Below are 26,081 nucleotides of genomic sequence, written 5' to 3'. Positions count from 1 at the left end.
TGCTTCAAAAATTATTCTTTTTCCCGATCACTTAACAGGCCGTAAGACAACATCAGTCCAGCCTCCCCCTCCTCCTCCTCCTCCTCCCCCACCTCCCCAACCTGTATGGACTGAGCCCTTGCCCAGTCCCCAGGGCCTTGTCTATCCCCAAGAGCTTCCATCCCAGGGGAGTGCAGAGTCCAACCCCTACATTAGCCTTGACAGCCCGCCATTATCACCACCATCTCCCCCTGACTATCCGCCGAGCCCCCCAGACTACCTACCCAGTCCTCCCATCCGGAAGAAGCGATACACATTTTCCCGTCCCCCGCGCAGTGCTGACACAGACCTGTTCATGGAGGCCCTCACAGAGCAGCTGGGTCAGCAGCTATCTGTTGATGACTTTTTGTCTCCAGAGAATGATTACGAGGAGGTATGTGTCTGATGATCTGAGGGAAGTATAACATTCAGTCTGTTATTGTTTTATATTATAGTTGCTATGGCTGTTGTTGTTACATTGTCTCAGTTATGAATGGTTAAATTTACACCCACAGAGTTAAATTAGATTCAGTTTAACTATGTAGGAATTCATTAAACACTGGTAATTTTACTGTGCAAAGTACAAAGTGGTTAGTGGCAGAAACTTAAAGCTGTGTGCCAATGTGTTTGATGGTAACCCCAGGATGTGGTCCAAATGACCCTCCAAGACGAGGAGGATGAGGAAGTAGAGGATGAAGATGAGGAGGAAGATGAAGGCCCTTATATCCCTCCGGAGCTCAGCAGTGCCAGTGAGATGCATAGTAGCAGTGAGGACGCAAGTTCCCTCACCTATTCATCCAGCTCTGAGCACATTCCACCTCCACCTCTCACCCCACCTCCCCCACCTCCTGTTCAGTTTAATGATCCACCACCTCCTACCAACTTCACCCCTGATCAAGTACCCCGACAGTTAACTTTCCGCCGTCACCCAGGTCCTCCACCTCCACCTCCTCCTAGGGCCAATCTACCTCCAAAGAGACAGTCTATTAACAAGGGGCTTCCTACTCGGGAGGAATTGATGGCCCACCAGGTTCTCCACGAAGCCCAGTCTCTACCAGTCCAGCCGACAACTGGACACTCCCAGCACCCCCTACAGCAAATGCACCAGTCCCTGCCCCCATTGCCTTCCCCAGACCTATCTCCATCTGCCATCCATAGCCATATCATGTACCAAATGCATCACCAAAATCAACAAAGTCAACAAGATCAACAGGTTTATCAAATTCATCAGAGTCATCAGGCTCAGCACAGCCATCAACTTCATCAAGCTCAGCAGAGCCGTCGAATGCATCAAAGCCACCAGACTCATAATACCCATCAGACTCAACTCTCTAGCTCCATGGACAGACTTGACAAAATTGAGAGGATGGAACTGTCTGATAGACGTATTTATGAGGTTTACCAGCCTCAACCAATGCATCCAGGTCATCAGATTCCCCTTAGTCATCATCAAAGCCATCAAGTTCATCTATCCAGCTCCATGGATAGGCTGGATAGATTGGAGAGGATGGAACACTTAGAACGGATGGAACGTTTAGAACGGATGGAACGTTTAGAACGAATGGAAAGGATGGAAAGATCAGAGAGATCAGAGAGAGAAAGGAGAGCTGAAATGCATCAGGCCCCTGTGTCTCACCCGAACCCCCAGTCTATTCGCCAGACTCAGCAGACTCCACAACCTCAATCAGCTTATCCCAGTCAACAGCAAATCCATCAGATCCATCAAGTCTACCCACAAACCCAACCTTCTCCACTTACCCACCAACCACATCACATTCATCAGATTGAGCACATCCATCAGACCCAGCTTGTGCAATCTGCTCCTCAATACCATGTCATCCACCAGCCCCACCAACCTCACCAGACCCAGATCCTCTCCACTTTCCAGCCCCTGCCTCCACATCAGCCAATATCACAACAGCAAACACAACAGCAGCAGCAGCAACAGCAACAGCAGCAGCCACAGCAACACCAACATCAATCTCATCCAGTCCACCCTTCAACCCAAGCCAGACAGAGTCCTCATCCCATTCAGCACCAACGCCATCAGCATCACCACGAAGCTCAATCTCAATCACAGCCTCAGCCACAGCCTCAGACCCACCACAAAGAGGCATCTACCGTGGAGCCTCCTCCACCTCCACCTTTGCCCCCTCCCTGCGAACCCCCTCCTCTGCCCCGGTCCTCACCACATAAATCAGACTCCAGCCACATGAATGTGAAGAGGCTACGTTGGGAACAAGTTGAGAACTCTGAAGGAACTATCTGGGGACAGGTAAGTTGTTGAATCAATTCTTATTATGTCTGAAGCTACAGTCTACCAAGATACAGGAATGACCTTATACAAAGCCCACCCAAGTGACATTACCTATATTCTACATTCTACATTCTGCATTCTGATGGGCAGCTCTTGGGAAATAATGAACATTTTGTTTTGGGACACCTTTATTTATATAACATGTATATCAATGGCAAAATACCAGAAAGTGTAAAACCCCTAATGAAGTCTACCTTGGCTAAATTAATTTAGACTTGTTAGGACTAAACTCTAACTCCACTATGGGCTGAATGTGTTAGCAGAGGTGTGTTTTCTTTACTGCAGTTGGGAGAAGACTCTGATTATGACAAGCTCAGTGACATGGTGAAATATTTGGACTTGGAATTGCATTTTGGCACACAGAAGAGTCCGAGTGAGTAAAGTGTGTGTGTGTGTAAGTGTAAATCGTTTGTACTGTCTGAGTGAAAGAATTAAGCTGCCTTAACACATAAACAAAGGCTTACTAGATTGAAAGCAATTACTATTGCTGCTTTTGACTTGATGTCACAACCTGTAATTACCAACCTCCAACCAGTAAACAAGCAAAGAAAACACCCCCTCAACTTGAACTCGTCAACATGGGGTAGTCTTCTCAACTATTGCTGCATTTGTGATGCCTTGTAAATGGTAAACTGCAAGTTGTAATAATGTCATTTCCCACCTCAGTACAATCAACATTCAAAGTGGAAAAAAAAAAACCACGGATACCTCCACAAAAGCTAGTCTTTTGTTTTCTCTATCAGAGCACATAAAGCACTTTTACAGTTACATGCCTGAGTGGCTATTGGTTCTGTTCTACTTTAGTGAACTTCAAACATTCTTGAAACATTTTGGACTGAAATTGTAGTACAGCAACAACAGCAAACAATAGCAAGTAGTGTTATATAATAGAATAGAGAGTAGCATTAGCAACAAGCTAGCCAATTAATATTAGTAATAATGTGATTACCATTTCAAAACAATGATTAGTATGGTCAATGTTACAGATTTAACCAAGTACTGTTTTCCGTGGATTTTACTGGTTGTAGGCAAATTACAAGTTGCAACATCACCTCGAATGCAGCATATGTGTTCCTTCCCTGTGACATCAAAACAACACGTCTGTGCACAGCATCACAAATAAACAAAGTAGCATTTCTTCAATTTAAATGAGTTATGCTGTATATACAAGTATTTGCTTTAGATCAACATATAGACATAGAAAATAGTATAGAAAATATACATCACTTATCACAGTTAGCTGGCTAGCTTGTTGCTAACAAAAGACGAACATGGAGGTGTCCATTTTTTTCCCACTTCCCTTGATGAATGTGCTGAGATTGAAAATAACGTATTTCCAATCATCGAGTTATCACTTAGAAGGTGAGTCAAACACAGCGCAATGCCCTCAATGGAAGACACTCTGGCTAAATAGCACATATGCTGCTTTGAAATCCTTTGGTTTACGTGACTATGGATCAGTTACCTCTTGGTTTTTATCCTGATTTTATTTTCTTATTATTAAGTCAGAAATTGGAGTGTTTCAGATTATTTTTTGTCTTTTTCATACATCATTTTAAGAGTAACCAATTGACATTTGGATCTGTTTTCCATTCAGAAGTAGTGTTGATGTTTTCAACTTTTGGGCAAACCAATCATCTAACTGTGTGTCAGAATACCCATGCATCTATGCATTCAACAACCATTCACCCATCTCTCTATCTCCATCCACCTTACTTTCACATGGAGAACACACTCTCATTCTTTGATTTTTATGTCAGTATCTATTCCAGAACCTGCACCTCAGCCTGAGACATTCAAAAAGAAAGACGTGATTGAGATTCTTTCCCATAAGAAAGCCTATAATGCATGTGAGTAGAAGAGGAAAAGCTGAAATTGTCTTCTTTGTGTCAGATATCCTGTGTCAAACTGTACTTGATGGTATCAATCATGTTTCTTCTGCCTTTCATTTTTAAATCACTGTTTGGTTGTATCAGTGTTAAGCTCTGCTAGTCTGTCCGCTGATGTAATTCTGTGTAGGGCTTCTTTTACCTTGTATTAGTGTGTAAACTCTCTGTTCCACCCTCCCTTTAGCCATCCTGATTGCCCATCTGAAGCTGTCTCCAGGTGAGCTGCGTCAGGTGCTAATGACAATGTCGACCGATCGCCTGGAGCCAGCACACATCAAGCAGTTGCTATTGTATGCCCCAGATGATGACGAGGTCAAACGGTATGAGCAGTACACTGATGACCCTAGCAAGCTCAGTGAGCCAGATCAGTTTGTCTTACAGGTAATAATCCAAATAAATAAATCAAAAACCTCAGATTGCTATTCTTTGTGAGAAAAAAGCTATTATATATGTATCAGTTCTTAGGCTAGTGATAAAGTTATGCATGTGTGTTTGTGTGCATTTATCTCCAGATGCTGTCCGTGCCTGAGTATAAGACCCGTCTGAAGAGTCTGCATTTTAAAAGCATGCTGCAGGAGAAAACTGAAGAGATGAGAGTAGGATTTGAGTGCATCTACAAGGCCTCACTGGAGCTCAAAAACAGCAAAAAACTAGCAAAGATTCTGGAGGTAGAACATTTATTTTTTAAGTGAGAAATGCAAAATATCAGTTCTCCAAACCAAAATTTTCATGGTTCTGGCTGAAAGTTGGTTGACTAATCTCCACATCACAACTCAGAATTCATTATCTTAGCTGACAATGAATGAATGAATGAATGAATGATAATTTTATACTGTGATACAGTGTTGCTATGCTCACTCTGAGTCTAGTGTCTTTCTCTTTGTCCTTTTCTAGTTTGTCCTTGCCATGGGGAATTACTTAAACAATGGCCAGCCCAAGGGAAGTAAGACCACTGGCTTTAAGATCAATTTCCTCACTGAAGTAAGTTTCTTTCTTAGCCTGGTACAGTTTTTTTATGGTCATTATAATGATTTTAGGCAGCTTTGGTTTACACCTGACAAGCTTGTTTTTGGAATTAAAGATTTAGAGACACAGTCTGAGAACTGAAATTCACAGTGAAGTAGCTCAATACTGCTGCTTGATGTTTTATTGTGTTAAGGCCTTGTGCATACATCAATCACATGTGGATGTAACCCTTTTTTGTAGCTTGGTACTACCAAAACAGTGGATGGAAAATCCACTTTTCTGCATATCCTGGTCAAATCATTGTGCCAACATTTTCCTGAAGTACTGGACTTTGCCAAAGAACTCATAACTGTACCACTTGCAGCCAAAGGTGAGCAACAAATCTCAGGCATGCTTATAGTCTAGTTTCCGAGACCTTTATTAAAGAAATTTGGATAACTCTTTAATGTAAGGTATAGTACTAAACTACTGTCAGGTCCATAGGTATTTGGACATTGACACAATTTTCATAATTTTGCCTCTGAACACCACCACAGTGGATTTGAAGTGATGCAATCAAGATGTGATTGAACTGTAGACTTTCAGCTTTAATTCAAGGGGTTTAACAAAGATATCGCATTAACCGTTTAGGAATTACAGCCATTTTTGGTAGTCCCTCCATTTTCACAGGCTCAAAAATAATTGGACAGTTGACTGATAAGCAGTTTCCTCATTATTTCATGACAAATTAAGGAGATAAAAGGTCTGGAGTTGATTCAATTTGTTGAATTTGCATTTGGTAGCTGTCCATTGGAACTCTCAATATGTGGTCCAAAGAGGTGCGATGCAAGTGAAGGAGGCCATTATTAGGCTGAAAAAACAAAACAGACATATCAGAGAGATAGAAGAAATGTTAGAAGTGGCCAAATCAACCATTTGGTACATTCTTAAAGAAGGAATGCCCTGGTGAGCTCAGCAACACCAAAAGTCCTGAAAGACCATGGAAGACAACTAAAGTGGATGATCACAGAATTCTTTCCTTGGTGAAGAAAATCTCCTGCACAACATCTAGCCAAGTCAAGAACACTCTGGAGGAGGTGGGGGTACAATCAAGTCTACAATCAAGAGACACCTTCGTGAATGTAAATACAGACCGTTTACCTCAAGATGCAAACCACTGGTAACACTCAAGAACAGAAAAATCAGGTTAGACTTTGCTTCTTTAAAAAAAGCCTGACTGGTTCTGATGCAAGATTAACTTGTACCAGAATGATGGGAAAAGTATGGAGAAGGAAAGGAAGGGCTCATGCTCCAAAGCATGCAACATCATCTGTCAAAAATGTGCAAGAAGTGTTATGGCATGGGCATATAAGGCTGCCAATGGAACTGAGTCACACAAGTGTTTGTTGATGATATGACTGCTGACAGAAGTATCAGGATGAATACTGAAGCATATAGAGGTATACCTTCTACTCAGACTCTTTCAAATGCCGCAAAACTGATAGGACAGTGCTTCTCAGTTCAGATGGATAATGACCCAAAACGTACCACAAAAGCAACCCAAGAGCCTCTTAAAGCAAAGAAATTGAATGTTCTTAAATAGCCGAGTCAGTCACTAGACCTCAACCCAACTGAGCATGCTTTTCACTTATTGAAGACAAAACTGAAGGCAGGTAGACCCACAAACAAGCAGCATCTGAAGGTGGCTGCAGTAAAGGCCTAGCAAAGAATCTCAAGGGAGGAAACATTTCCATGAAGCAATATTTTTGTTAAACCCCTTGAATTAAAGCAGAAAATCTACACTTCAATCACATCTTGATTGCTTCATTTCAAATCCACTGTTGTGGTGTATGGAGGCAAAATTAAGAAAATTTTGTCACTGTTTCACTATTGTGGAACTACTGTATATTAAGAAACATACAAAGTGCTAAAAACTTTTAAGGAATTGCAAAACCTGGTCAGCAGTCCTAGAGACCCACTGCCTTGCAAACATTCATGTTTTCCTTGTTTTTTTTTATAGTTGTATTAATTTTTCGTTAAATGTAAACTTTTAATTTTAATCTGATACCTAAATATTATTAATATGTGATTGATTTTGTGTAACAGCAACTCTGGCAGTAGTGTCAGCAGCAAGGCAAATCACAGGTTTATATTAATGCAGTTGCTCTAATACACTATTTCTTTAATAGCAACTTACACAGGGACTTGTATGGTGGACACTCCACATTAACAGATTAGAAAATGTGTAATTATTGAAATGGTTAAATTTTCTGTGAGGAGAAATTTATTTATCATTTGGAAGGAATATCCAATGCCTGCACTTTGTAACAGTCAGAGGCAAAGGACTATGCAGTTGTAAGCACCTGTGATTACTTGTGGCACTTGTGCCTATGGCCGAATTGCAACCATGCTGATATTCGCTCTTGCTTATGCGATATTGCTAACATAACGTTAGGAATTTTGACTAGACTCACTTTTTTTCTGTGGTTAAATCTCAAATGACATTCTAGTGCACTACCTAGGTTCTACAATCTAATAAAATCATACTATGTCATTCCTATGAACCATAAATGTTGGACAAAACTTCCCTGTTTATACTGATGTTGCAAGAAAGTAGAAAATTTAGACTCACTGCTGTAAGAACGATGCCTAAGAGGACTTGTTTACTTCTCTATTTGAATGTAGTTAATCAGAGGAACATCACTTCAGATATGAATGATCTGCACACCACCATCCAAGATATCCGCTCAGCCTGCCAAATGATGCCAGCCACTGCTGAGGACCGCTTTGCTGTTGTTATGAGTGTATCCTTCCAGTCCCTGTAACAGAAACACTTATGGGACTCCAAATGGCTGTGATATATACAGCAGCTGTCATGTGTGTGGGTGTATGGGGAAATTGGAACCTCACTTTTTTCCATACCTTGGAACCTGACTGTTTTTTAACGTATCTGTACGAGCTACTGGCAGGAGAAAGAACAACAGTGCACTTTGATTTTAATCTGTTTAATCTGTAAACAAATAATTATCAGTTATGAGTAGGTGAATTTACATTTCTGGCATGTTTTGTTTTGAGAGAGACGTTAACTGTTTAATAATGAATGGAATAAGTCTAGTTCAAGAGTTACTGGAATCCCCTGGTGACACCCACACACTCCTCTCAGCCAAGATGTGCGAACTCTTCTGCTTACTATTTAATTACACTCACTTGTTGTTCTCGTACACTGTTTCCTGCATAAACGTCCCTCAGTTTGTAGCTCACACTGATATACATGACTGTATAATAGAATATATAAACAAAATAAGGAAATCTGCTTCAGATTTCTTCTTGACAGAAAACTGTCGAGTAGAGGCACATCCAACAGACTAGACGTGAAGTGACGTGAAATTTTGTTACTATCACATCAGTGTGGACTGAAATGCTAATATACACAGAGACACAACAATGTCGGGAAATTCACTAAATTGTAGATGAAGATTTTGAAGTTTTTGAATTTTTTATTTTATTTTTGTTTATGTGGTAAATTACACTTGACCATTGTTTTCCTAGTAATGTCAGATATACACCATGTTCCCTGGTATATGATGTATATTTGTCACTGGGTGCTACATTGTACAGGTTGAAGAGAAAAATATATGTGTATTGCCTTAACTGCGCTGTGTGTGAAGGGTTTTCTGGAGAACAGCCACCCTGCTGTGCAGTCTCTGGAGTCTCTACAGCAGAGAGCTATGGAGGAATTCTGTAAGGTGGCCTCCTTCTTCGGTGAGGACGGCAAGGTCACCACCACTGAGGCTTTCTTTGGCATCTTTGCTGAATTTACTTCAAAGTTTGATGTGAGTTGCTTAGCCTGTACAGAATTTTTCATTTGTAGTGAAAGTTTTGTTTAGGTCCAAATTTTGTTAGTATGATCATTTTAGTAGCACATTTTATTTTCTGATTTGTGGAATGCAATGCCATTTTAATTATACACTCACTGTCCACTTTATTAGGAACACATGTACACCTGCACATTTATGCAGTTATCTAATTAGCCAATCATGTGGCAGCAGCATAATGCATAAAATCATGCAGATACAAGTCAAGAGCTTCAGTTAATGTTCACATCAAACATCAGAATGAAGAAACAGCATAATCTCTATGACTTTGATTGTGGCATGGTTGTTGGTACCAGAAAGGCTGGTTTGAGTATTTCTGAGTAACTTCTGATCTCCTGGGATTTTCACACACGTCGGTGTCTAGAGTTTACACAGAATGGTGCAAAAAACCAAAACCACTGAGTAACAGTTATGTTGGTGGAAATGCCTTGATAAGTGAAGTCAGAGGAAAATGGCTAGATTGGTTTGAGCTGCCACAAAGAATATAGCGACTCATATAATCACTCTTTACAACCGTGGTGAGAAGAAAAGCATCTCTGCATGCACAAAACATCGAATCTTTAGGTGGGTGAGTTACAACAGCAGAAGATCTTATTGGCTTCCACTCCTGTCAGCCAAGAACAGGACTCTGAGGCTATCATGGATGCAGGCTCTTCAAAACTGGACAGTTGAAAATTAGGGGGAAAAAAATCAGCTGGTCTTTTTCTAGTCTTCAACTGTCCAGTTTCAGTGAATCTGTGCCCATGATAGCCTCAGACTTCTGTTCTTGGCTGACAGGGGTAGAACCTGATGTGGATTTCTGCTGTTGTAGCCCATCAGCCTCAAGGTTTGATGTGTTTTGCATTCTGAGATGCTTTTCTGGTGACCACGGTTGTAAAGAGTGATTATTTGAGTTACTAGAGGCTTCCTGTCAGCTCAGACCAGTCTGGTCATTCTCCTCTGATCTCTCTCAGTATTGAGCGTATGGATTCTGTCAAATATTATGGTCATAATGACAGCTGTGTGTGTGTGTGTGTGTGTTTTATAGAGAGCCCTAATGGAGAACCAGGCCACTGAGAATCCTCCACGCAGCCCACGCAGTCCTCGTATGGCGTCTCCCTTAGCATGGTGACGGGACACACAAACACACACATGCACATACTGTATACACATTTATATAAAGTACACACATATTCATACCCAATGTACATTGTACATACACTAAAAGACTACTAACAAATCCAGGCATACCTGGAAAAACTGTTCCTGTACATATGCTCTCATACTGACTTCACTTCACACATTTTTGAGCTACATAGGCTACATGGATTTTTTGGAACATGTTCAAACTAAATAAAAAAAAAAACAACTAAAAACATGTCTTAGGTTGAAAGATTGTAGTAGCATTATACAGTGTGACTTTTAATGTACACGCAAACTTAGATATGGTACTAAATCAGCTGTGGAATGTGAACAGAACTGTGAATGAAATTCTGCACAAATGAAATACCTGGTGTTGTTTTGGATATAAATGCGCTTACATGTTAATTCATGAGGGCTTTGTTTAACAGATTACATTGATTCTTCTACTGTAGAATGTATTTACATAGACCTTGGACACTTTGGGATATAACATACTATATTTCTTATAGAGATATAAAATTGATTTATGATTATTCTAATTAAAGTTTTAACTAATAAAGTGATTCCTTATATAGTAGGGTGCAATCTCACATGCAATATATGAAATAAATGCATATTATAAGAGTTATTGTAAGAGTTTATAACTACTATAGGTAGTTTTTATTGTAGTATGACATATCAGATGTACTTATGAGAGAATTAGATAAGTTTTCTTCTGTACTCTTTTTGTGGTCATCCATAATGAATGTATGTATATGCAGGTTTACATTTAGCCATTAGCGTGTGGCCAAACTGCTTTTTTTAAATTCATTGTTATACCAAGGTTTTTTTCCCTATTTTTTTTTTTTTTGCCAAATTAGGTATTTGCTTTATCAAATGCTGAATGTACAATAGAACAGAAGTTATTTGTTTGTTTGTTTTTTGTTGTTTTTTATGAGAAAATGAAAATGGAAATCTTCATCTGTTTTTTTTTTTTTTTTTTTTTTTTTTTTACCTTTTTTTAATATGTAATTTTTTATGTTGTGTATTATATGGATTTATGTATATTTACATAAATTTACATATATTTTATGTTGTGTAATAAATGGATTTATGTGTTATTTATTTTCTTTCATTTGGTTAGAATTATTATATTGTTTGTATATTTTACAATTTTCTTAACAGTTTACAGACAAGTTTAATAGCCCTGGGAGGTTGCAATAAATGCAAAAGTTAATATGATGAAAATGAATAATGAAATTGATCAACACTGTTGTGATATATTTATAAAAATATCTTATTTGTTTCTCAAAGGGAAAAGTTTGAATTTTTCGTAATTTTATTAATTATATTATTATAGTAGTAAAGTAATAACATGCATATTAGTGTAATACAAAAAAGTATTCTTAATTTGGTTAGGTTTGGTTGACTGATATCTGTGTGTGATATTAGTTTCCTGACCTTTTCATTGGGTTCCTATATGCAGGCCTTGTGCATATGTTTGAACTGAGAATTTTCCTGAGTAAGGTGAATTGTTGCCTAGTAGCTTTGTTGCAATACTGAACATTTTCAATGTCTGAATCTTTAACTGTGGATTTGCTGTCAGAACATCACTATTTAAGTTCATGCAATCATTATATTTACTTTGCCTTTAACAAGTCTTGTCACTCTACTGTTAAATTGCTAGTGCAACATCATTCTGTTACCTTTTTGGTAATAAAATCTCCTTACATTTTAACCAGTGCCTGTAGTCTTATATAAGGAGTGGAAGGAATCTGGAGTTTGATCCCTTGGTCATAGGGGCAGATTTTAGACACCTGTCACAATATTACAAATGTCTGAATGGTGAGAGCTTCTGACTGCGGCGCTATGAAGCTGTAGCTCCACAATCAGGAAAGAAAACTCGTTCTCGGTGAGTGATTCTCTTCCTCTGCCTTCACTGCTATTACGAAGGCCAGATGGTGTTGTTCATGACTTTATCACACCTGACAAATGGGTGTGGGAGATGGCTTTAATGGTAGACATGATTCATCGTGAAATCTCTCTACACAAACTGCGCTCCATTTTATTGCAATGACGTGTTCATGAAGGGGTGGTGAAAGGGCAGTTTGTGGTAACTGACTGAAAATATTATAGATTTTGAACGTGGTGCTTTTTCTTGGTTGAATTCATCTCATTAAAAATGAATACTTGTTCTTATGATGTTTATTCTAATTTGCATTAAAAAGCATCCTGTTTAATCATGGGAGATTCTTGCTGTTCATCTTTTAGTTTTAGTAAATAATAATAATATAATCACAGGTTGAGTGCTGTGAATATTGAGAACAAAAACACAATGGTTGCATGTGTGTGTATTAGAGAAACGAAAAGAGAACATGGGATAATTGTCTTATTGTTTGCTGTTTTGATTGTAGTGGGAAATACACTTGAACTTTGACCTCATGGCTAGTACTGAGATCCCCAGTGTCTTCCCTACACCCACGGAAGGGGTCTCAAACCGAACACACACTCTGTCTGCAGCTGATATAGCGGTGCTTGTTGTGTATTTCATACTGATCCTGGCAGTAGGACTATGGGTAGGTTTATTTAAAAGCACATTCATACAATAATGCAACGGATACAAGTGTGTGTCCTTTAAGGTGTACTCATTATATTTCATTACCTTTTCTGGTAACACTTTACTTAAGGATCATGATCATAGGTGTGTGTGACGTCTGCATAAGTCTGTCATGATAACTGACTTAAACCTACATACAAGTTTATAAAGGATTATTCCAACGCATGTCAGCTGCCTTAAAGTCAATTTTAATGGCAAGTGACAGATTTATGTTCATATAAGGCTGTGTTTTGACAATTTGAATGCTGACTTATGTTAGATTGTCATGATAATGTCATGACAGAGTCACAGAAATGACATGATAAAACATACAGTAGCTGGCCAGGTGGCATTAACTGGAAAAACTGAACAAAATTGTTACTGTTACATAGTGTAGGCTTTGACAGTGATGATCATTAAACTGTAACAACAGACCTGCGATTCTTCTGACTATTAATTTAAGTGCTTATGTGATTTTTAGAAATATTTAAAGTTAAACACAGAGTTATGTACATTCGAGCATTAAGTAAAGGGAGTTTGTTATGTTATGTTAACACCATAAGGAAACTAGACTGAGTTTGGTTTTGATGTTTGGCATGTCACTTCATCACCATTATGTAACATACCAGAAATTCACTGAGCTGCAAAGTTATTTGTTATGACATTAATGGAAAGTGTCAGTACAACCTTAACCTTACACTATTTGAATCTATGACAGCATCAAAACCAATAAAAGTGGTGTTTATGACAGGTGACACCTACTGGAATAAACCTTTATAAATTGTTATATACATGTAGGTTTATTCCTGTTGTCATAAATTATCGCACATTCTGTGCATTGAATATCAACTTTCTGGCACAAGCATTCATTGCACAGCAACATATCAGACTTTCACTCAAATGCTCTGTATGAGACATTCTACACCGACGTAGTTTAACAAAGCTAAACTCTACCAATACACTATTTGAATACGATCAATACGTAATAAATGTTACCTCTTCTGTAAACATATTGAGCGTAGCCCACTTCATGAGTAAAGTTTGTGCTTTTCACAACATATGATTAGACATACTGGGCTCATGAATCTTCTCTTCTCTGCACACATGATCAGACTTTGAAGTCATGTGGTTACACAGAACTCAACATATTTTCAAAATGCAGAAAGTCTCTGTGTTCTGAGTAGCCTAAAGAATTTACAGGAGACATTAGGCTTATTTCATGAGCCTGGTAAGTCTAAAGATATCATGATAAATGGTAAAAGAGGTCAAATTATTTATGACATCTCGATCTTATTCAAATAGCGTAGTGGTGGAGGTAGGCTTGGTTAAAATATGTTGATGCGGAATGTAGCATACAGAGCATTTGAGTGAAAGTTTGAGCAACATAGGCTGGTGTCAGAATGTTGATATTAAATGTGTAGAAAGTGCTACAGATAAGTTGCATACAAATGTTTTTTTTTCTGTGAGACTGTGTTACCCGTTCTCTAATAATGCCTAAAAGAGTGAAGAGAAGGCTGTGCTCTTTCACAGTGTATTTCATGGCAATACTACAATTATTGTAAATCAGATTTGTAATCTAATGCTTTGCTGATTTCAAGTCTATGTGGAAAACCAAGAGAAGCACAGTGAATGGATATTTCCTAGCAGGGAAAAACATGACCTGGTGGCCGGTGAGTTCTCACAATGACCATAATATCTGTACGCAGTATGAGATTTAGAGATTTTTCTGAAAGCAGGTAAATTAATTGAATAGTCATCCTGTGGTGTTTCTGCAGGTGGGTACGTCTCTATTTGCTAGTAACGTGGGCAGCGGTCACTTCATTGGTCTGGCTGGATCAGCAGCCGCCGCAGGCATCGCCCCCACTGCATATGAGTGGAATGTAAAGCTCCAGTAGCCACATATCTTCATACAGACACAGTATCTTTTCTGTAAAATTGCGAGATATTCAAAAAGTGTTGGTATCTTTAGACTCTTTCCTCATTTTTACTGATAGGGTATGCTGGTGGTTCTGCTCCTAGGCTGGTTCTTCCTCCCTATCTACATAGCTTCTGGGGTGAGAGGGCTTGTACACAGCAATACATCATTATTTATGTTTAATACACATTACACTGTTCACAAGAAATATTTTAATATGCTTGTAGGTGACAACTATGCCGGAATATCTTCAGAAGAGATTTGGAGGCAAAAGAATACAGATATTTATTGCCATTTTGTCATTATTTATTTACATCTTCACAAAAATATCGGTAAGTGTCAAGCAATGTGCTTTTCTGCACTTTTGAAAAATCATTATTCAGTATAAATTATTTATTACTGTATATAGCCCTTTTTATTCCAATCTAAACATTCAGCATAAATGGAAACTGAAATTTTCCATTGGTTACTGGCATGTATGTGTAGTGGTTAGCATTATATACTTGTGAATAAAACCAGCAGGCAGCAAGCAAAATATTCCCAAGTGAGAAAACAGACTCTGGTCTAACATAAAGCAGGGCTTCTGAAAAATGAATGAGATGAACTTTGCAATTTTGTTTAATGGTGCAGTAGGTATATTATGGGATGTATGTAGTTACAAAGTGACCTATTGTAAGAAGCATAGTAATTTTTTCTTTACTTCTTGACACCACCTCCTATCCATGCCCATGTACACGAAGCCCTGCCTCCCAGAATATATTTTGACATGCAGAGTTTGCACCCCAGAAGCTATGTAGAAAACACTCTATCATATCATTGTAATTACATAGTTATAACAAAGCTATAAACACAAAATATACTCACATGCCAAGTAACATACAGATTTGTTGATGCAGCCACTGATCAGAGCAGTTTACCAGGTTATAACATTAACAATCCAAGAGAAATTTATCAGTGTCCATGTTTATAGACTTCATGGTCAGCAGATTCCTCCAATTTGAAAAAAAAAAAAAAACAGTCCCCGTGTTTATTCCTGTTTTATTTCATTCAATGTCATTACACCTTTGCAGCAGATTACAATATTTTCCCACTGTAATAGAATGTGGCAACGCTGCTGCTTAGTAATTTTTTTTTCCGCATTCTGTGATGTTTGTGTCTCTGAGCAGTAAAGATTTTGGTGGATTGAAGGGCTCTTGGGGGGTCTATAACATGACCAACAAGAGGGATGTAAACATAGACGAGGAGTCCAGGACCCTGTTTTTCAGACATCACATAACAAATCCAAGATAAAATGACTCGAAACCATGATCAATGAGTCAATAGCTTGCTGATACAAATTATATTAGACATGCACAATTTAGTTTAATGTGGTACTAAATTAGAGACATTGAATCATAATAGCTTTAATTAGGTTTGAACAGACCCATAAAAAAGTTTAAATATATGTAACAGTCCTCCTACAATTACATGTGTGCAATGATGGTGCAACCCAAATGTTTGCATGCAGTTTATCTGCAGCACCTTCTATAGGCTGAATATCCACATACTACTGCACCTAAGCTGTAAGCTGTTTATCAAATTGATTCAGTTTGAGGATTCACAATAGCAATTACATGAAGAAACTTGAATTATTATTGACAACATATTAAGTGGACAGCTTTGAAGAACAAACAAGGATCATGCCAAATCAACAATAATCAAACCCAGCTATTTCAGTGAATGAAGAATGGGCCCCTGAATGGGCCAGCGTTTTCTCAGGTGGACAGTAGAAAGTAGAGCATTGTTTCAGCAGAAGTGTTTCTCAGATTTTCCTCATCAGTTGCCATAGTCAGAATAATAAAATATTAACCAGTGCACCTTTTTTTTTAAAAAAAAAGAGAATCGATGCTCAGAGTAAAGGCTGTATGAATGGCATGTCTGCAGGTGGATATGTACGCTGGGGCTGTGTTCATACAGCAGGCTCTGGGCTGGAATATTTATCTTGCTGTCATTCTTCTCCTCATCATTACTGCTCTCTATACTGTAGCAGGTGAGTTTGTAGGTTTCTGATTAGTGCACAAGCACAGGTACTGATCTGCAGATATCAAGCTTAATCAAACGCACAACAGACTCAGGACACATATGAATTGTGTTATTATAATAATTGTGGCCGCTGTGCACTCACATATTGAAGAATGTCTTTTTAGGTGGTCTTGCAGCCGTCATCTACACAGATGCAGCTCAGACTCTCATCATGCTGATTGGGGCCCTGACACTTATGGGCTACAGTATGTAGTTTCCTTTTCACTCATCCTATGTTTGAGTTCTGACATTCTCTCAAGGATGGACAAACACAACTACTGAGGCTAAAACATTCTCCTCCTTTAACTTCTGTTTCTTTTTTTTTTTTTTTTGCTGTCGCTCTTGCTTATGGGGAGGTTTTGTGGAGGTCGGGGGCTTTCAGGCCATTTTTGATGGCTACAGCAATGCCATTCCCTCCATTAGAGTCCCAAACACCACCTGCGGGATCCCTCGCGAGGACGCCTTCCACATTTTCCGGGATCCTGTGACCTCTGACCTTCCCTGGCCAGGGGTGCTGCTGGGAATGACAGTCCCCTCCATATGGTACTGGTGTTCGGACCAGGTGAGGGAAGTAAATAAGTCATGCAAATAGTGTGTTTCTTATTAATCCTGGAGGTTGATTATTCTTTAGGAGCACATGTGCATTACTGATCAGACATTACACATAAATTTTATTACACTGATTTGTCCAAGTCAAGGCAAATACACTGTGGAAATGAGAAATAAGCAATACCATAAAGCTGGGTCATCACATGGTGGTTTGTGATCTGGATGCAGACCCAGCAAAGTTTTTCGAAATTTTTGCATTGAACTGTAGACGTGAAAAATGCTAGCGGAACTGATGTATATATGAAATACAATGACTGTAGTCCATCCTCTGCTGGGACTTGTTATGGCCAATCATCGAAAAAAAGGAAAGCATTTTCACAGAATTTCTTATATGCAGTATATTTATTTCTTTTGTCCTTGCTGGTCTGATTATTGATCTGATGACATTGCTTGTTAAAAAATACTGACAACAGAAACAGAATGTTTAAAGACCACTGGACAAAAAAGTATGCATTCATTCTCTGCTTCAAGTGTCTCATCTGTTCAGGGCCATTGGCTCTAGTCAAAAATGGTAACATGAAGAACCACTATGAAAAAAAACACTAACTTAATGTCTTATTTAAAGCAATGAACTAGTCACTAATGGTTAATAATTAAAATGTATCTGTTGTGTTTGTATTTGAAATTTTAGTTACCCCTGATGTTTCTTTTATGACTTTACAGTTTCATATGGTATGTATGTAAGTATATATATATATATATATATATATATATATATATATATATATATATATACATATGTACATACATATATATATATACATATGTGTGTGTGTGTGTGTATATATTCTTTTATAAGGAGGTGTATGTTCAGTATTCAAAGCTACTCGCTTTACAGTTTTCACTGTATGAATTTATCAACTCATAGTTTATCAAACAAAATCTTACTTTTCTTTCATGGCTTTTTCAAAGACAAATTGAAGAGTTCCCTTTTCACCTTATGTGTGTGTGTGCAGGTTATAGTGCAGCGCTCACTGGCTGCTAAGAACCTGCTGCATGCTAAAGGAGGCTCTTTGCTGGCTTCCTACCTTAAGGTCCTGCCCTTCTTCATGATGGTGCTGCCAGGCATGATCAGCCGAATCCTCTATCCAGGTCCTCATGCTAAAAGACGTGTTTAGAGCCCATTTATAAAAACGCTTTTTATTTTCTTTAACTAAAAAAGCAAGACATTTCTGAGTGTTCATGTACAGTGTATTTTGGTCCTTATTTGATGTGGTTGTCTAGATGAGGTTGGCTGTGCAGACCCTGAAGTGTGTCAGAAGGTTTGTGGGAATTCTGTAGGCTGCTCTGACATCGCCTATGCCAAACTGGTCATGGAACTCCTTCCTTCAGGTCTTTTACCCTCTTTTGATTATGAATTAATCCTTCATGTTGAGTTTCTTGCCATCAGGATGGTTGACAGAGACATGTATGTGTTTTCCATAGGTCTGCGGGGTCTGATGATGGCCGTAATGCTAGCTGCTCTCATGTCTTCCCTGACCTCCATCTTTAACAGCTCCAGCACTCTGTTCACCATGGACTTATGGAGATATTTCCGCCGTACTGCCACAGAGTGGGAGCTCATGATCGTAGGCAGGTAGGACAACGCTTAATATCTCACATATAACTGTAGGGGTGACACTTCATTCTTTCAGCTAATTTTGGTGTTGATTTCCAGGCTAGAAAAATATAAACCGCTTTATCTTGGTCAGGGTTGTGTTGGATCCAGAGCCTATCCTGGAAATATTGGATGTGCAGTTGGAGTACAGTCAGGATGGAACACCAGTCCATTGCAGGGGACCATGCACACACACACACACACACACATTCACAGACTCATTTATATCTAGGGACAGTTTAGACAATCCACCTTCCAGCATGCTTTTTGAACGTGGGAGGAGAACCTGGAAGAAACCGACATGGACTCAGGGAGAAACAATAATGCAACAGGTAGCGTTTATGCAGGATCCCCAGTTTGCCCTTGTACCCAGTTTTCCCAGGATTGGCTACAGAGCCACTACTAGTCAGTATAAATCGGTTACTGCAGATGAATGAAGGAATGGAAATTTACCTAAACCTCACTGAGTGTTATTGACTAACTTGCTGGACTACTGTTTCTGCTCCTGCTTATGAAGGAGCTTTGAGGTTTTTTTTTTTTTAACTCATGCTTCCATCATTTATTCTCACTCATTTGAGTGAAATGCACAGTATGCTATACATACAGATCTTTTGTGTTTACGTGTTTTCAGAGTGTTTGTCCTGGTCTTGGTGGTGGTGTCCGTGCTATGGATCCCCCTGGTTCAGGCCAGTCAAGGTGGCCAGCTCTTCATCTACATCCAGTCTATCAGCAGCTACATGCAGCCGCCTGTCTCTGTGGTGTTCATGGCAGGCTGCTTCTGGAGAAGGACAAGCGAGAAGGTACTGTGTGTGTGTGTGTGTGTGTGTGTGTGTATGATCATTCATTTTTATTGTGCTATAATAGTCCTAATGAAGTAAAGACCATGCAACTTCAAAAAGAAAAAAGTACTTTATCTAGGCTGTCTTAAAAAGAACTATATTGACCATGACTATATCAGTAACGCATTCTATAAGTTTTCAGTGATTCCTTGTAGGCATGTTTTTAAACTCTAATAACTCTAATAGAGCATTAATAATGTGCTATAAAAATTCCTTGACAGCATATAATCATGAATGTGTCACTATTCATTATAATGTCACACTGTGTAATGACCTGAGTATAATTATAAAGCAACTTAATATTTATTAACAGTTATAAAAACATTAACATTTTAAAATGGCAGCAGTGAGTGCTTCAAGTAAAGTGAATATGCTAAATTATCACTCATTATAAGCTGTAAGCCATTATTCATTTTATTTTCATAATGAAATATGGATACACTCCCAGATTAATTACAAAACACATACAGACACACTGACACAGTGAAGTTTAAAAATTTTAATCTCAAAAATAATAAACACTCTTTGTAATTCAGTAAGCAGAAAAGCATTTCAGAACACAACTCACTGAAACTTGAGGCGGATGGCAGAAGAGCAGAAAACCACATTGGTTTCCACTCCTGTCAGCCAAGAACAGGAACCGGAAGCTACAGAGGACACAGACGCACCAAAACTAGACTTGGTAAAAGATTGAAAAAAGACCTGGCAATGTTTTTTCCAATCTTCAGATGTCCAGTTGAGGTGAACCCGTGTCCACTGTAGCCTCAGATTCCTCTAAGCACATTTACAATGATTTATGACAATGAGCATCATATCTTAGTTTGTATATAGCCTTGTTATGACTGTATAACTGCTTTGACACTATATGACAATCTACATCAAATGTTATAGTCACAGTTTGGTAGTTTAGAGCCATTGTAGTTTGCAGCAGTACTGATGATAAAGAAGGGATGATGAATGATTGGAAAAAGCGACTGAACAAGATGGAGGCTTAAGACACTGTCTTGTTTTTTCTTTCTTCCCAGACACAACAACTATATGCATGCATTAAGGCTATATAGAACAAAACAGGACTGAGGACACATGGGTAGTTTTCATTAATCTTTTGCATGTTTGTCTTTTACACTGTGTGTGAATTAGGGGGCATTCTGGGGTTTAGTGCTGGGGCTGCTGGTTGGCCTTGTGAGGATGATTCTGGATTTCATCTACCCTGTACCACAGTGCTACGAGACAGACACCAGGCCTGATATTATCAAATATGTGCACTATCTGTATTTCTCCATCATCCTCTCCCTGTTCACACTTGCTGTGGTGGTGTGTGTCAGCCTGGCCACGGAGAAACCCACAGAAGAACAGGTCAGGAACAAACAGCAATAAGATAATGACAGTATGTTAGAATGAAAGATAAAGAGGCACTTTGTAAAGTGTCTCTAGACCAATAATAACCAGATAATTACACAATGATAGTGCAGAAAAGCAGTGACTCATGAAACTGATGTTAATGTGTGCTGTATGTCACAGGTAAGTCGGCTGACGTGGTTCACAAGGTTTGATCCTGTGAAGAGCAGTGAGGCCAGTAAAGAAGCTGGAACCCTTACTATCGATAACGGCTTACATCAGGAAAAGGAGAAGAGTCATGGAAATGTGACAGAGAACACAAATGGTGTGTTTTCCTTTATTGGAAATCCTTTTTTTTGTTTTAAGTAATCTTAAACCTTGCTTTAGTAACAAGTCAGCGCCAATGACGGCTCATCCAGTAGGGGGCACCAGAAAGTCACAAATTAAATTAAACCTTTTTACTTTCTCAGGATGTAGATTACATGTAGATCAAGTCCAGATGCCTCTTAATTTTAAAATCTACATGCAAAGTGAAACTATGCTGAGGTGTTAATAAGGTTAAAATTCATGGATCACAAATCCCCCAAAAATTTCTTTATATCAAGAATTGGATTCCATAGTGACATACAAAACACTCTGTCATCAGGATCGAGTACACGCCATGCTGAGAAACCCTCTAAGCTGAAGTCCACTCTGCTCTGGCTGTGTGGGATGGAGCAGGATTCAGAAGGAGAGCGGCCCCCTCCATCACCGCCTGAGGCTGTCATGTGCTCCCTCGAGGAAGAGCCCTGTCTGAGGCATGTGGTAAATGCCAACCTCATTGTGTGCCTGTCAGTGGCAGTGTTTCTGTTTGCCTTCTGGGCATGACAGGCCTTAAGCTTTAATAAAGGCTAGGGACACTGGCAATCCTTGAAAGCATGGTCAACATTTTTTTAAGTTATCAAGTAATGACTCACTTAAAAAATTTCAGCATTTTCAACTCAGTGGACATGGACAAGATCAGGATGTGTAGAAGATGGAGCAAAGGGTTATGCCTATTTTATTTATACAGAGTAACAAAACCTTTTTACAAGCCTCATACACTGAGATGCAGGCAATACTTTCCTTTATTTTAGAATTTATTCTGTTCAGTAAGCTTTTTTAAGGAAATACTTTTACTATTTACTTTCCAAGAAATACTTTAAAATAAACTGACACAGCTCAAAGAGTACATTTTGAACTGAATTTTATTTTTCTTATTGCCTGGCATTTTATTAGGTAATTGTATGTCATTCAACTTGCTGTGTAGGAAATACAGCAGTAATCAGTACAACACACTGGAGTATCTTTGCTTTGAGAAATGTGCAGAACCAGCTCAGCTGCAGAAAAGGTGCACACAGTATAAAAGAAAAAAGTTGAACAAAAATACAAATCAACATTTACAAGCCTTTATGTCATTTAGAAGTAGCCTGTTGCAAAAAAAACCCAAAAGATACGTCAGTAATTAAATGGATGAATGACTTGCTTTTCTGAGTTGCTATTTCCTGAGCATAACTGAACTATTCAAATATTCACCCACATTTTTGTTGGACTGTCATTGTTATAGAAAAAATAACACCAAAATTACAAAGCAAAGAATGCAAAAAGACATAAAAAAAAAATTAAATCTGGATCAAATCATATGAGATAAATTTCTTAATTTAAGAAATTTAATATTGGGTCCTTTTCAGAAGACATCAATGTTGTGTAGCATTTCCCCTAAAACATTCAACTAATTCTACCTGAACAGCATACTCAAGAGAAATATAGCCTTGTGGCAGTTGTACTTAAATTTCAAGTAATTTATTAATGCAAAAACATTGCATTCAGGTGGGCCAAATGATTGTTAAAACACCATACAGATATTTATATGATGTTTAACAGATATGTGAGATTGTTTTATTGCTGTATTATTTGGTCCATTTGATCAATCCCTGCGCAACATCACAATTTCACTCATTTACTTTAAAATATTGATATAGTGATTGTCTCATTTGTAAGAAAAAAAGAAAGAAGGTCTAAACTGCAATCAATATTGCACCACAGAAATAAAAGTACTCAAAAATCAATACTTGATATTTAGCCATACACTGCATTTCCATATGTATGTCATTTAAAATCAAGTTTTTCACTATTATCCATTTCCTATAGCAGGTTTTTGGTCTCTTAGAAATCACTCCATTATCTCTCAGGTATTCAAAATGAAATCCTGCACTCTCAGTAACTGAGAGTTTAAAATAAAGATGGCTGACAGGAATAAGAGAGAATGATACATATAGGGCAGCACACACAGTGTTCGGTGTGTGACTGTGTGTGAATGAGAACTTCATTTACATAAAGCTTGGTTTGCTTTGTCCTTGCTGTTCCCTTACAATTATGTGCAGTAAAACACTCACAAAGTAATAATACGTAGGTATGTAGTTTACAATACGAAACAACACAAAAGCACAAAAAAAAAAAACATATTTGTGAAGTTAAAGCCTAAGCAGCGAGAACCATTCTGGCACGCGAGAGAGGTTACAGTTTATGTGATATTGGTACAGTATACAGCATGTTTATCGCTTACCTCAAGCCTCAATATGTCAGCAATGTTGAAACAGTAACAGCGTCTAAAAAGTTCCCTCGGTGCCTAGAAGACCCCGGAGTGCCAGGATTGTCTACAGAGCATCATTCTGCCTCAAAACAGCATTAAAGGGAGTGATTGGCTGCATGAGGAGGAGGGGTTTCATCTCCTCCTCAAAGCATGGTGCTCTCTGATTGGGTCTCAGCATCAGGGGGCGTAGTCGCAGGCTCTTCCTCAACAATATGCGGGACAAAGAGCCGCCCGGGCCCCTTCAATGTCACGCCCACATCTGTGCGATCAGAATTTACAGTCAAATCTCAAAAAGTATCTGAGTGGTACTTAGTATTAATACTAACTGCTTAGATGTTTAGGAAAATAAGCAAGGAAACATCTAACACACCACGAATTTGTCATTTTGCTAGATGAATTTAACACCTAAATTCAAAATCAATGAGAAATCAATAAATAGAGGCTACTTATTAACTCGAATTGTAGCACGTTTAGACATTATCCGTGGTGCGGTTATCCTCCTTTATATCCTCCTTTATTCTATAACGTACTCCTAAGTGAATGTTATGAAACAGCATACAGATCAGGAGTCTCATTTATCAAAGTGTGCATAGAACAAGCTCAAATTCTGCGGCTGAGAACCACCAGTATGCAGTAGAAAACTGAAATGTACCACAGGTGCATATGCACACACAGGGATGTCAATAAATCCCCCACATTCTACACTGCTCTGCTCATGCATAGCCTCACACATTTACATAATGAAACATCCCCAAATCTGCATATACAGTAAACAACTTCCCCTTTAAATTGGTGATTTTATGCCTACATGTGTGCATTCGATTGCCCCATTTGATAAACTGGCGATGGTGTGAGAAATCCCACGTTGTTGTATTTTTCGCTGCCGTATTTGGAAATATACTGCAGTGTGAGTGATATGAATGCATGTAAGCCATGTCATTATTCTGATCATGGTTGGTTGGGAAATACCACACCTTTCTCTAATTTCTCATTGAAATGTGCCCTAAATGACTAAATGACTAAAAAGCCCAGAGAAGAAAGGACTTGAGTGTTGCAGAGGGCTGCTATTGCGGCACTTGATCTCTCAGAAAGTGGGGTGGATTACTGGCAGAGATTAACTAAAATTTCACTGGGCAAATGAATTTGACTGACAATCCACTCATCACTCTCAACAAAGAGGTTCGCGCTATCCTAAAAAAAAAAAAAAAATTCCTGCACAAAGCTGCATGTGCTAAATCTTCAAGTAAGACATCATCTCAGTTCATCTTGATTTTACATTACATTTCATACAGTATCACATGTCTGCAACTTGCTCTGAGCACTGCAGTCAGCAGTTAATCTAGTCAATTATACTGACAATAAGTGTGATGGGAGCCTCATAATCCTGTGATTACACTTACCACTTCTATCACTAGGGGTTTCTGCATAAGCTCAGTCAGGGTAGTTCTAAATATATGCACATTCTTACGCACAAGAAGAAGTTGATAAGTCACATTCTTTGAGCAGAAATGTGTATGCACAGTTGATAAGTAAGACCCCAGGGCAGTTTTAAAAAGAATGAGTTTGCTGTTTGCTGTGAGTTTGCGACAGGCATCATTGCACATGCAGGTTAGCTAGCGGTTAGTCTGTTATTTTTGGACAAGCAGTGTTAGTGTGCAAAAGCGTTCACAACAAGGCATTCAGCATTCAGCTTTTAGTTTTGGCATCCTTACCATAGCCTGCCATTCAACTCTTAGTTCACAGGCAGGAGGTCACACATCTGCAACAATTTAACAATGCCACGTCATGCTCAGGACACCCAATTAATTCATCAATTACTCTTGAATTACTTGTCAAGCAAGACATTCTGATGGCATTGGCTCATCAGAGAAGTAATTAACCACAGCACTGTATGACTCACAGAGTGGTCATGATTAATTGATTGAAAAAAATTTCCCCCATTTCAGTGAAAGAGTACTTTATGAGAGGTGGAAAGATGGAGTGATAAGCCTGTAGAGGTGGCCTGAGGGGTGCAGCTGTAGATCGCAGTGCTCGTGCTCATGCAGACGGATAGCAGAGGAGCCGTGTGGTGAAACCGCAGAATGGTGTGCTGTTCAAACCAGAGTAGAGGGGGAAGGGCATGGCTGGCAACTGCTGAACTTTCCATTACCACTGAACAGCTTTGATTCTTGAAGCGCATGCTTTTTTGCTGTCCCAATCCTTTTTACTCAAACTAATGCACACAGCACATACCATGTGTCCATTATTCAGGAACTGCTTAGACTTAGGTTTAGGCTTAAGGATGCACACATTAGTTTAAAATACAGTTTAAAATGGATTTGCCCTGGGCAAAGGATCTCGCAATAACCACCTGAACAAGACCAGTGATTA

The 26,081-nt window shown here is 38.8% G+C and overlaps 3 protein-coding genes across 9 annotated transcripts in view; 2 read left to right on the top strand and 1 right to left on the bottom strand.

The window, feature by feature from the left end:
- grid2ipa (glutamate receptor, ionotropic, delta 2 (Grid2) interacting protein, a) overlaps positions 1 to 11,138 on the top strand; it is a 38,492-nt gene extending 27,354 nt beyond the window's left edge. The window contains exons 14-24 of the mRNA XM_026916812.3: positions 39 to 412; positions 662 to 2,293; positions 2,621 to 2,708; positions 4,096 to 4,185; positions 4,409 to 4,605; positions 4,737 to 4,892; positions 5,119 to 5,205; positions 5,431 to 5,560; positions 7,855 to 7,973; positions 8,838 to 9,002; positions 10,072 to 11,138. Of these exons, the coding sequence (XP_026772613.3) occupies positions 39 to 412; positions 662 to 2,293; positions 2,621 to 2,708; positions 4,096 to 4,185; positions 4,409 to 4,605; positions 4,737 to 4,892; positions 5,119 to 5,205; positions 5,431 to 5,560; positions 7,855 to 7,973; positions 8,838 to 9,002; positions 10,072 to 10,155 (3,122 nt within the window). The 3' untranslated portion in view covers positions 10,156 to 11,138. The remainder of the gene's footprint in view (positions 1 to 38; positions 413 to 661; positions 2,294 to 2,620; positions 2,709 to 4,095; positions 4,186 to 4,408; positions 4,606 to 4,736; positions 4,893 to 5,118; positions 5,206 to 5,430; positions 5,561 to 7,854; positions 7,974 to 8,837; positions 9,003 to 10,071) is intronic.
- A 79-nt stretch (positions 11,139 to 11,217) lies between these two features.
- Positions 11,218 to 22,015, top strand: slc5a11 (solute carrier family 5 member 11). Its single transcript, XM_026916823.3, has 16 exons — positions 11,218 to 12,057; positions 12,560 to 12,721; positions 14,340 to 14,411; positions 14,517 to 14,621; positions 14,736 to 14,795; positions 14,884 to 14,988; positions 16,580 to 16,685; positions 16,843 to 16,923; positions 17,074 to 17,279; positions 18,283 to 18,418; positions 18,551 to 18,658; positions 18,752 to 18,902; positions 19,555 to 19,723; positions 20,903 to 21,118; positions 21,284 to 21,425; positions 21,747 to 22,015. Exons 2-16 carry the CDS (start codon positions 12,587 to 12,589, stop codon positions 21,965 to 21,967), a joined length of 2,013 nt encoding a protein of 670 aa, XP_026772624.1. The 5' UTR covers positions 11,218 to 12,057; positions 12,560 to 12,586; the 3' UTR covers positions 21,968 to 22,015.
- Positions 22,016 to 22,308: 293 nt separating this feature from the next.
- arhgap17b (Rho GTPase activating protein 17b) overlaps positions 22,309 to 26,081 on the bottom strand; it is a 31,475-nt gene continuing 27,702 nt past the window's right edge. For 3 of the 7 annotated variants that reach the window (XM_026916816.3, XM_026916815.3, XM_026916819.3), the window contains one exon: positions 22,309 to 23,970. In XM_026916816.3, the coding sequence (XP_026772617.2) occupies positions 23,855 to 23,970 (116 nt within the window). In that variant the 3' untranslated portion in view covers positions 22,309 to 23,854. The other 4 variants (XR_003402925.3, XM_026916817.3, XM_026916818.3 and 1 more) reach the window with 3 other exon arrangements.

The sequence above is a fragment of the Pangasianodon hypophthalmus genome, chromosome 13 (genome assembly GCF_027358585.1).
Source record: "Pangasianodon hypophthalmus isolate fPanHyp1 chromosome 13, fPanHyp1.pri, whole genome shotgun sequence".
Lineage (NCBI taxonomy): Eukaryota > Metazoa > Chordata > Actinopteri > Siluriformes > Pangasiidae > Pangasianodon > Pangasianodon hypophthalmus.
This window is presented reverse-complemented; position numbering and strand designations above follow the sequence as displayed.